This window comes from Lipotes vexillifer, unplaced genomic scaffold (genome assembly GCF_000442215.2).
Source record: "Lipotes vexillifer unplaced genomic scaffold, Lipotes_vexillifer_v1.1 scaffold611, whole genome shotgun sequence".
Classification (NCBI taxonomy): Eukaryota; Metazoa; Chordata; class Mammalia; order Artiodactyla; family Lipotidae; genus Lipotes; species Lipotes vexillifer.
In genome coordinates, this window is record NW_006785619.1 from 1,886,101 (window position 1) to 1,896,722 (window position 10,622).

The 10,622-nt window shown below is 54.4% G+C and overlaps 1 protein-coding gene across 2 annotated transcripts in view; it reads right to left on the reverse strand.

Annotated features, from left to right (window-relative positions):
* The window catches only part of CCDC42 (coiled-coil domain containing 42), an 11,387-nt gene extending 1,573 nt beyond the window's left edge, over nucleotides 1-9,814 (reverse strand). The window contains exons 1-6 of one of the 2 annotated variants that reach the window (XM_007457829.1): nucleotides 9,553-9,814; nucleotides 9,152-9,257; nucleotides 8,737-8,841; nucleotides 6,198-6,395; nucleotides 1,781-2,002; nucleotides 1,529-1,687 (exon numbers count right to left, since the gene is read on the reverse strand). In XM_007457829.1, coding sequence (XP_007457891.1) covers nucleotides 1,529-1,687; nucleotides 1,781-2,002; nucleotides 6,198-6,395; nucleotides 8,737-8,841; nucleotides 9,152-9,257; nucleotides 9,553-9,635 — 873 coding nt within the window. In that variant the 5' untranslated portion in view covers nucleotides 9,636-9,814. The remainder of the gene's footprint in view (nucleotides 1-1,528; nucleotides 1,688-1,780; nucleotides 2,003-6,197; nucleotides 6,396-8,736; nucleotides 8,842-9,151; nucleotides 9,258-9,552) is intronic. The other variant, XM_007457830.1, reaches the window with a different exon arrangement.
* Between the last annotated feature and the right edge of the window lie 808 nt (nucleotides 9,815-10,622).

Sequence of the window (10,622 nt, forward strand, 5' to 3'; positions counted from 1 at the left end):
AGAGTCTGCCTGCCGATGCAGGGGACACGGGTTCGAGCCCTGGTCTGGGAGGATCCCACATGCCGCGGAGCAACTGGACCCGTGAGCCACAACTACTGAGCCTGCGCGTCTGGAGCCTGTGCTCCTCAACAAGAGAGGCCACTACAGTGAGAGGCCCGCGCACCGCGATGAAGAGTGGCCCCCACTCGCCACAACTAGAGAAAGCCCTCGCACAGAAACGAAGACCCAACACAGCCAAAAATAAATTAATTAATTAATTTTTTAAAAATGCTATTTGTGTTAATGTGCTTCTTACTGTCATTTCTAAATGAATTATTTTTAACTTTTCTGCTTGAGTTTCTAATAAGGTAAACATCAATTGATAGAACCCATATAAACAAAAGCTCTTTGAGGGTCTTCAATTAATTTTATGAGTGTAAAGGTATCCTGCTACCAAAAAAGTTTGAGGATCGCTATTTCAGAACAACTTTTCTTACAAATTCCCTTTACAGTCTTTGGACTGTTAATAATTCTGCTCTAATCTGCCTTACGATGCAGGCTGATTCTTTGGTTTAAGGAAATCCTACTTCCTGGCTGGTCAGTGGGTGAAATTCTTTACATTTCATGGGTTTCACCTTTTTTTTTTTTTTTTTTTTAAAAAGAGAAGCACCTCTCAGTCAATTGCTTTTATCGGCCTGTGTTCCATATTCATTCACCAAATACTTATTGAGTGCCTGCTATCTGCCTGGCATTGTTCTAGATGCTGGGGAAACAGCAGGAACAAAGCAAACAGAAATCCCAGCCTTTAGGAGCCTACTTTCTACTATTTCATGGCAGACCTAAGTGTTTTGCCAAAAAGGATAAATAATCAATCATGGTTCTCTGCATGTTACAAGAAGCACAGCTACTGTATCTGCTGGTGCAGCTTCCCAAACTGCGGGATGCGGGTACCTTTGGTCAGAAGTGAGACAATTTCAGGTGGCACACGGACATGGCATCCAATAGCCTTGAATCATACAGTGAAAAAGTCATTTCCTTTCACTTACTTCAAAGAGAAAATCTCAGAATGGTACTAATATAACTCTGACACTTCCCTGCCCCTGCTGATTTCTCTCCCCGCACCACCCGCCAATTTTCTCTTTTCCCCAAGCGTGGGGGGTCAGTCACAAGCCTTCAGCATCTCACTAGAACTTAATAAGACTGTTTTGTGTAACTAATGAATGCAGTAGTGGGTCCCTGCTACTGCCCGTGTTGATTGGGGCCAACAGAGCCTTAGCGCTAACGCAGTGGTTCTCAAAGTGTGGAACCCAGACCAGCACCAGCACCTGGAAACTTGCTGAAAATGGAAATTCATGGCTTTTCATCTCAGACCCACCGAGTCTGAGACTCTGGGGATGGGACTCAGCGATACGCCCCAGCCCCCAGGTTATTCTGATGCTGTGAAAATCTGAGAACCACTACTCTCTAGGAATCACGCCTCTGCCCAACCCATGGAGAACCATCATGGCTCAGTCGAGCCAGCTGGCCAGGCACTTGGGCCTCCTCTTACCGTGTCCAGCTGTTTGTGCGTGTCCTCCAGGGACACGGAGCTCGCCTCCTTCAGCTGCTTGCTCACGATCTGGAAGAGGTTCAGCGTTGCCATCTTAATGGTGCCAAGCAAGAGGGTCTTCTTGGCGGCGGTGTTCTGGATATGTGCCCAGCGAGATTCCTGGGGAGGAGAATGAGGGCAGGGCGTGAGCGCTCGGAGTGTGTGTGTGTGTGTGTGTGTGTGTCCCTTAACCACCCGCCCCGGGGCGCTCACCCAGATGATGACGTCGCTGCGGGCGCGGTCGAAGCGCATCTGCAGGCGCGCCAGCTCGTTGTTATGCTGCAGGATCTCGTCTTCCTTGTCCTCCTTGTAGCGCGCCAGCTGGGCCTTGGCGCGCTCGACCTTCTCCTGGCCCTCCTGCGCCGACTGCATGAGGTCGTGGTGCATGCTCACCAGCGTCTTGTAGCGCGCGATCACTTCGTGGATCTCTTCGAACTGTGGGCGGGGATGGGCGTGGGGGAGGGGAGGGACGGACTTGGACCAGTGCACCGCCGCCCAAGGGGTCCGACCCCACTCTGCGCCCTCCACTCCCAGCCTTCATGCCTCTGCCCGGCAGTGAGGCCCTGGGCCAAGGGGCAGAGGCTGTGAAGCCCTTGGAGTCCCCCTACGCTCCTCCTGAGTTGGTATGGGCTGTGGGCCACGTGTTGGGAGCACGTGCATCTAGACCCAGGACTCTCAGTCTTGACTGCAGGTTATTAGAATCACCTGGGAGCTTTAACAAAGATACGTGCCAGGCTCCACCCTCAGAGACCCGAATTAATAAACCGCTCTGAAGGTTCCCCAGCTGAACAGGAGATAAGAAAGCCAGACCCTGCTTTTAGGAAGCCTTACAACTTGGGGCGGCGGGGTAGGACAGACAGACAAGTAAATAGTCAGTTACAACACAGAGTGATAAGCCCTCTCGGTGACTGGGGGATGGGCTGCAGGCGACTGTTGGGTAGTATCTTCAGCCTGGTGTGCTCTCTGGGATTTGTTCAACAGGGGCTGAGGCCTCCCTCCGGCGGGGTCTGGAGAGGGTGGGTACCAGTGGGGCAGGTGGCTGGCCAGGCTCAGCTGCCCCGTCTGCCACAGTGCAGGGCCACGCTGCTCTGGCCCTAACGCAGCAGAACAGAAGCCCTCTAACCCTCCCTCTCTAGAAGGCGCTCTGAGTACCAGCTCCAGGATGCCAACTCACGTTCCAGTGGTGGTGGTGGGGGTTATCAACACGTGACTTCCAGCCACCCAGGGGACACTCCCTGAGTTGTCTCTCCATCTCATGACATTTCCAGTGATAGACTGGTGTTCCGGGAACTGGCCTTTCCCCAAATACATCCTCTGTGGGCGAGGGCCACTTAACCCAGCATTAGAGGAGATGGGGACAGCCAGAAAAGGCTTCCTCAGGAAAAGGATGGTTAAAATGAGAGCAGAGGTATGAAGAGAAGACGGGCAGGTAAAGGCAGGTGGGGGAAAGCGTGGGAGTAGTACAGGTAGACGGAACAGCCTGGGTAAAGATGATGGGGTATGTGTGGCATATCCAGGACGAGCAAGAGAGTTTAATATGAATGGCCTGAGTTCAAGATGGGGAGACAGAGATCACCCTGGAGAAGTTAAAAAAGTGCCCAGTAAACCCTGAGGAGTGTGAACTTCATTCAGTGAAGGAGAGAGCAGAGAGAGAACTTCCTGTCTGCATTTCTGAGAGATGCAATGGTAGACAGCAGCGAAAACGAACGGGATACATCAGAGCAAGCAGGAGCACCCCTCCAAAACTGAACGCTGATGTCAAAAGTTCTCAGGTGCCAGCTCGAAGAGGCTCCCCCTGTCCAAAGATGGGACCCTTTGAACATCAGTAAGAGTAAGTGCAAAGGATTGAACCATATCAAATGTGTTGTTCGCAGTGATACAACATTACAGGGTACTTTCAGAGGCTGCTGGAGAACCAACTCATTATTCTGAAGACTGTAATAAAGAACCAAGCATTTAACAAGATTTTTCTTTAAGGCCCACCTAGTCATCAGCTAGCTGATGAAGGGAAGATTCTCTTTATGAAGTCCTTTTCCCGATGGTAGTATTCTAGCTAATATGTGAAGAGGGGGACTTAGAACATTTCCGGCACCCTAGAAGGATCTTTGGCCCCCTTTCAGTCAGTATCTGCCCCGAGGAAACCAGAATTGTGACTTACATCCCCAGTGATTCATTTTACCTGTTTTTAAACATATCAGTGGAATCATACAGTATGTCCTCTTTCGTGTCTGGCTTCTTTTGATCAGCATAGTAATAATGTCTGGGACACTTGAGAAACACATCGACCAAATGCAGTTTGGGGACCTTATTTGGACCCCGATTGGGACAAACCAGCTGTACAAAAAGCATTTGTGCAATAACTGGGGAAATTTTGACGTCGGCTGGATATGGGTATTGTGGCTATGTTAAAAAGAGCTCTTTTAGAGTCATATAATGAAATACTTAGAGATGAAAACAATATCATTTGCTTCAAACTGGCAGAGATGGGGATCTGACAATGAGCTGATGATTGCTGGAATTAGGTGATGAGTAATGAGCGTTCAATAGACTATTTTCTCTGCTTTTGTATACGGCTGAAATTTCCCATCATACAAAGCTTTTTTTTTTTTTTTCTTTAAATCACTGATTGGAAAAAAGCCATAAAAGGACATGTACATTCTATTCATAGTTTATGGATAATGTAAACTGTGGCCCCAAATAATAACAACAAGCCTGAGAATGAGAAGCTTAAAAATCTGGGTTACTGGTTACCTCTGAGGGGAGGAGAAAGGTGTTTGGAAGGGGGGCCACACTGGGGGTTCCAATGACCAGTCGTGTTTTATTTTAGAAAAAAAAAAAAAGGGGGCAAATTGGGGGAAATATTAAGATGTGACAAAGCTGTGGAGAGTACTTGGGCGCTGTTGTATACTTATGTATACTTTTCAGTACACTTAAAATATTTGGAAAGAAATAGAGGACGAGAAAGAGAGATTGGGATCCCACTGGCTGTAGAATGCTGGAGAGACGTGGCGAGGAATAAGGCAGAGCTGAGCTCTTGATGAGGTACATTGGCGGTCTGGATGAGGAAGGGGCAGGGGCCGGATTCCAGAAATACTTAGGAGGCAGAATAGACCGGATCTGCTGATGGATGGCTGCGGGGAGGGAGGGAGGGAGGAGGAGGAGGAGGAGTCCAGGAAGAAGCCGGAGTTCTGGCGAGGCTGTGGGTGGGTGGTCTTGCCATTCACCAGCACCGGACTCACCAGCAGCCACGCTGGCCTGGGGATGGCAGGAAGCAGTCGTGGACTCAATAAGTTAGATGTAGGGGCCTGAAGCTTAGGAGGGAGCCCCACGCCAGAGAGATCCAGGCCTATCTCCTCCATTCTAAGACACATTTTACTAGCTCCAAATTTGAGTCAGGTCCTATAATCTATCTGCTGCTTTAATATACTAGTCTTCTCTCACTCCCCCACCTCCCCCCAAACCCAATTATTAAATGAACAATTTATCATACAGTAGGTAGTACCTTAGAATGCAGGAAGTAACAGGGACTTGGGACTCGTGCATAAATAAATTAGGTTAGTGGTTCTATATGGAAATTGCCAAGACTTTTTAAAAAGTTGTGCATCCTTTGTCTGCCTGTGCCCCCCAGAGGACATGGGTTCACACCCCAGAGGGCATACCTCATACCTCTCTCCACCCTGGTGAAGGGCCCTGCTGCTGTCACATGGGAGGATGGGGGACATAGGTGGATGGCCGTTGACATGGGTGACATCCATCGGAGGCCCAGGGAGTTCCTCAGGGAGAAAAGTGCAGGGTGTGGGACAAAGACCCAAGGAACTTGAGGAAGAGGAGCCCCAGAGGAGCCTGAGGAGGAAGGGCCAGAGGCAGCCTGAAAGTAGAAGGAGGGAGGAGTCCCAGAGGAGAGGGCACAGGTATATTTCGAGCAGGAGCATGGACAGTGTCAAACGCTCCAGAAAGCATGGGTGGGCAGAGGGCAGACAAGTTCCCTTAGGTCTGGCAACAAGGCAACTTTATGAAGAGCAGTTGTCAGTGGCTTTGTGGGGCCCACCGAAGGGTGGTTAGAAGCAAGGGCTCTGCCACTTATAAGCTGTGCATCCCTGAGCAGGTTACCTAACGTCTCTGAGCCTCCACTTCTTCCTCGTAACGGGGTGAAATGATGGCTTTCTTCTGGGGGCTAGTGAGTGGACTGAGCAAGGCTACGCTTGCAGCACCCACCCAGCCCAGGGCCCAGCACGTGCTAAGTGCCCAGCTCTGCGCAAGGCTGGCGCTTTCTCTGCCCATCTACTCTCAAATAAACTAAAGAACGCCAGGGAGGAGGGGAGGCAGGGAGAGTGTGGGTCCCATCCGACGCAGGCCAAGCTGATCGTTGGTGCTCCAAACACAGACACGGGACCCATATAGAGACAGGCCCACAGATGTCACGCACACAGACAAAGATACACCGCCAGGTCCCCACCCTTGAGAAATGAGTCCAGCCTCGCCAGGGGCCTCTGCCAGCTGCCCTCCTTGGCTGGAGGCCTCTCCCCAGAGCAGGGGACCATCCCTGCCCCAGTCCCCCCACAGCCCAGGCCCCTGGGGAAGAGTAGGTGGGCCTGAGGAACCTGCCACCCCCCCTCGGCCCTCCACGCACCTCGGAGTTCTCCACCACCTTCTCCAGGTACTTGCTGAAGATGGAGTATTCCTGCAGCTTGGCGCTCAGCCTCCGGTGCTCCAGCCGCAGGGCCGCCGTCTCCTGCTTGGCCTTGGCCAGCTCTTGCGTGCACTGCCTCTGGAGTTCTCGCTCCTTGTCGGCCTTCTTCAAGGCCCGGATCCGTTTCTGGTCGTTCTCCTGGGGCCGGGGGGGTGATGCCAATCAGGCGTGGGTCCTGCCCTCCCTGGGGCCCAGGCTGGTGGGGCTCCCACAAGGCCTCTGTCCACCCTGAGGCTGCCCACGTGGCGGATGAGGTGTAAGGAAGCGCGTCTCCAGGGTTATTTGAAGCTGGTTGAGGGGCTTTCTCCCGAGAGGTTGAGAGGACAGAGATTTAATCCAACATCAGACGGTGGCCTTATGAGGACGAGACAGGACGTGATCCTGACTCTGCGGGATTTGAGCTCCGGAAGCCCCACGCCCCACTGGGCTCAGTGTCTGGAGAGAACGCAAACCCTGGGAAAGGCTGGGAAAATCTTCTGATAAAGTTTCCTTCTCTATTCTTCTTTTTTTGGCCGCACCGCTCCTCTCGCGGGATCCCAGGTCCCCGATCCGGGATCGAACCGGAGCCCCCTGCAGTGGAAGCGCGGAGTCCTAACCGCTGGATCACCAGGGAAGTCCCTCATCTCTATCCTTAGTGGTGGCCATTTGTCACAGGGCAGAGTCCTGGACCCAGACGTGGGAAGCCCAAATTTTCTCCTGATTTGGTGCCTCAGCTTCTCCAATTGTAGAAACAAGAGGCGGGAGACCCTCTCTTCCTTTCAAGAGCTGGGGCAACCCCGCTGGAGCTCTAGGGAGGTGAGCTAGGAGGTGGGCCTAGTCCGGAGGGCCTGGTGGGGCCAAGGCCACTCCGGAGAGGATGTTCGTGTAGCTCAAGACTGGCATCAGGTGGGGACAGAAGGAGATGATGCAGGGAATTCAGCGCCCAGAAAGAAAGACACGAGGCTCAGCTGCTGCAAGTGGGCTGGTCCCGTCCTCCTTCCTTCCTTGGGAGGACAAGGTCTCCTCCCAAGATGAGGGGCAGATCTCTCTCTCACTGCATGCGTGTGGCTCCTTTCCCCCTTCAGGGGCTGCGGTGATTCCACCCAGATGGGTGCCTGTGGTGGTGGCATTTGGAAGACATGGAAGAAGGCACCCGCCCTGTGGGTCCGGGAGAGGACAGAGGGGCCCCAAACCAGTGGTTTCCAAGTCCAGCCGGGCATCACAATCCCCTGGGGATACTTTTAACAATACAGTCGACTGGGCCTGACCTCAGGCCTGCTGAAAGCAAGGAGAGGGGAGGGGCCCAGGGTCCATATCTGTAACAAGCTCTCCAGGATTCCGATGATTTGCAGAACCCCTCACCCCCAAATCTCCTGCCACCCCAAGCACTCTATGAGCTTTTCTCTGGCCAGTAAGAAAGACTGGACCTCTGGAGAATAATGCCTGGTCCATCAGCTTCCTTTCCCACCTGGTTTAGGCAGAGAGAGAGACAAAGGTGCTTGAGAACAGGACTGCCCTGTAGCAGAGGCCAGAGGTTACCCCCTGGGGCTGGGCCAGCCCTTCAAGGCTTGGCAGGTGCCCGGTTGGTGCCAGTCTGGAGAAATCTGGATTTTAAAATGGTTAACTCCCTCCTCTCAGGACACACTGAGAGGGGTTGTCTCGGAGGGGACTCCAGTACCTGGTTCTTCAGTGCCCCCTGCCTGGGCCTTCGGTGCAAGGATGGAGGGGTAGGGTGAGATGGGGGGACTAAAACCCTGTCTGGGGGCTTCCCTGGTGGCGCAGTGGTTGAGAATCCACCTGCCAATGCAGGGGACACGGGTTCAGTCCCTGGTCCAGGAAGATCCCACATGCTGCAGAGCAACTAAGTCCGTGCGCCACAACTACTGAGCCCATGTGCCGCAACTACTGAAGCCTGCGCACCTAGAGCCCGTGCTCCGCAATGAGAAGCCACCGCAGTGAGAAGCCCGCGCACCGCAACGAGAAGCCCGCGCACCGCAACGAAGGGTAGCCCCTGCTCGCCGCAACTAGAGAAGGCCCGCGCGCAGCAGCGAAGACCCAACACAGCCAGAAATAAATAAATAAAATAAATAAAAATTTATTTTAAAAATAAAAAATAAAACCCCGTCTGATTCATCTTTGTATCCCCAAGTGCCTGGCCCTAACCGTGGCACATTCATTCATTTATTCATCATCATTCATTCATTCACTGGACAAACTGTATGTGCCAACCACAGGCAAGGAAATAGGAAACAGCAGTCTAGAGGGGGCAGAGACAGACAGGGCAGCAGGAAACTCTCAATGCAAACAGCAGTAGGAGGGGGAGATAAAGGGGAAAGCCCCAGGCACTGGTGAGCACCAAGGAGACCTCTAACCCAGGGAGAGGAGTCTTAGAAATCGAGGATGAGGAGGGAGGGGGAAGAGGTAGGGAGTGGGAGGAGGGGCAAGCTGACCAACTGCAGAGTGTGGCAGCCCTGCTGCAGCAGGCCACACCCCTTCGTACCCGGATGAACTGCTCAAACTTCTGTATGTGGGCTTTGAGCTGGGCCTCCTTGACTCCCAGCTCCTCCCAGCGCAGGTTCAGGGTTTCCATTCTGCGCTGAAATGTCTAGGGGTGAGGGGGGAGCAGAGAGGTCAGGAGGACCCCTGAATGGGAACCGAGGAAGGCTCCAGCGTCCCCTGCCCTAGAGCCCCTGTCCCCAGGTGCCCACTTTCCACCCCACGTCTGGTTCAGAGCAGAGCATCGCAGGACACTGGTGCCCCAAGACTCGGATCCCTTCTGTGCTGTGCAGAGGAAACACAGGATCACCACCCACGATGCCTGGCTCTAGCCACCACCACCCACAAAACAGAGGGCCGTCCTCAGGCTCTCCCTGAGCCCTGTGGCCCTCCCCGCATCCAACCCTGGCGTCTCCCACCTCCTCCTTCTGCTCCATGGCGTGGCGCATGAGCCTGGCCTCTTTCTTCTTCTCAAGCAGCTTGATGGATGGGGAGTCTGAGTGGTCCTCAGTGCTGGGGAACTTCCTGCCCAAGACACAGGCAATAGGGACTGTGGACTCTGAGCGCCTGGGGCAGCCCGGGACCGGGAGGAACCCATGGAGACAGGCACCCACGGGGAGGGAAGGCGCCCTACCCCATCTGAGCGAAAAGAACGGTGTGCTCCGAGGGAGAGAAGGCCGTGCTGGGGAGCAAGCTGGGGCCGGGGATGGGCGGGATTGGTGCCAGTGTGATTTGCGGTGCTGGGTTATAGGAGCAGGGGGACAGGTGGGAAGGTGGGGTACCGGGTGGGCACGGTGGTCCCAGGCCCTCCGACACTCACTGCAGCAGCTGCAGCAGCCTTTGCCCATACTGCAACCGGAAGTACTCGGCCAGATCCTCGCCCTCCATGATGCCCAGACTCATGGCGGCCGTGACCTAACGGCCCAGCGGCCGAACCTTCACAGTGAAACGGGGGTGGCGGAGCTCAGGGGTGGTGGCAGGGCTTGCTTCTCCCCTCCTCCTGCTTTTCAGGGTCCCACAGAGGGTGGGTGTCTGAGAGATTCAGGGAAGACGACTGGAGGCTGCCTATCGGCAGCTCAGGAAGATCTGGTTACCTAGCAACAGGTCTCTGGGTTCTGTGAACCACAAGCGGAACCCAGACTTTGCCCTTTGACCCCTGTCCGCACTGACCCCACTCTGGCTGGGGTCTGGCCCTCTGCTCCTGCATTTATCCCTCAGGAACTCTGGGAAGAAGTTCGGCCTGATTCGAGGCCTGATTGGATGCTGGTGCCGGGGGCGGGGGAGGCAGGGGCTGAGCGTCCACGCCTGCGAAAGGGGAGTTTTGGTAGAGGCATGTTTTTGCAGGGCAGCCCTGCCCGGGCAAGATCAAAACGACTGGTGGTGTTTGGAAGTGATAGCGGGCAGTGGGAGGAAGTGGAGGGTGAAGTGTGACAGCGGCTGCCAAGTGGCAGAAGTGAGATTAAAATGGATTCGAAAAGTGGCTGGGGGGGGGGGGGGGGGGGGGGGGGCTCCCTCCTGGGCTCAGGTGTGTGTGTGAGGGCGAGGCAGGGGGCTGGGGCTGGGACAGATGGTCGAGGAGAAAAGAACTGAAGGAAGCTGTTTGGCACAGCGGGGGTTTCCCTCCCGTAGGGGTGGACAGAGGCGCATGGGGCCCGTGGGAGGAGGGGAGGAGGCCCGAAGTTGAGAGACAAGTAGTGGGCGAAAGATGTGTAGGGGTGTATGCGTTGGGAGGGGGCTGGGGAGGGGTGCAGATAGGCGATAAGCCTGGGGACCAAAGAGGCCGTCCCCCCGGAGAGATGGAGGAGGCCCAGGACGAGGCCCCTCGTGGGGTAAGAGACTCAGGGCCAGTGCCATGTTTTGAGGTTGGCGGAGTATTAAAATAGGAAGGAA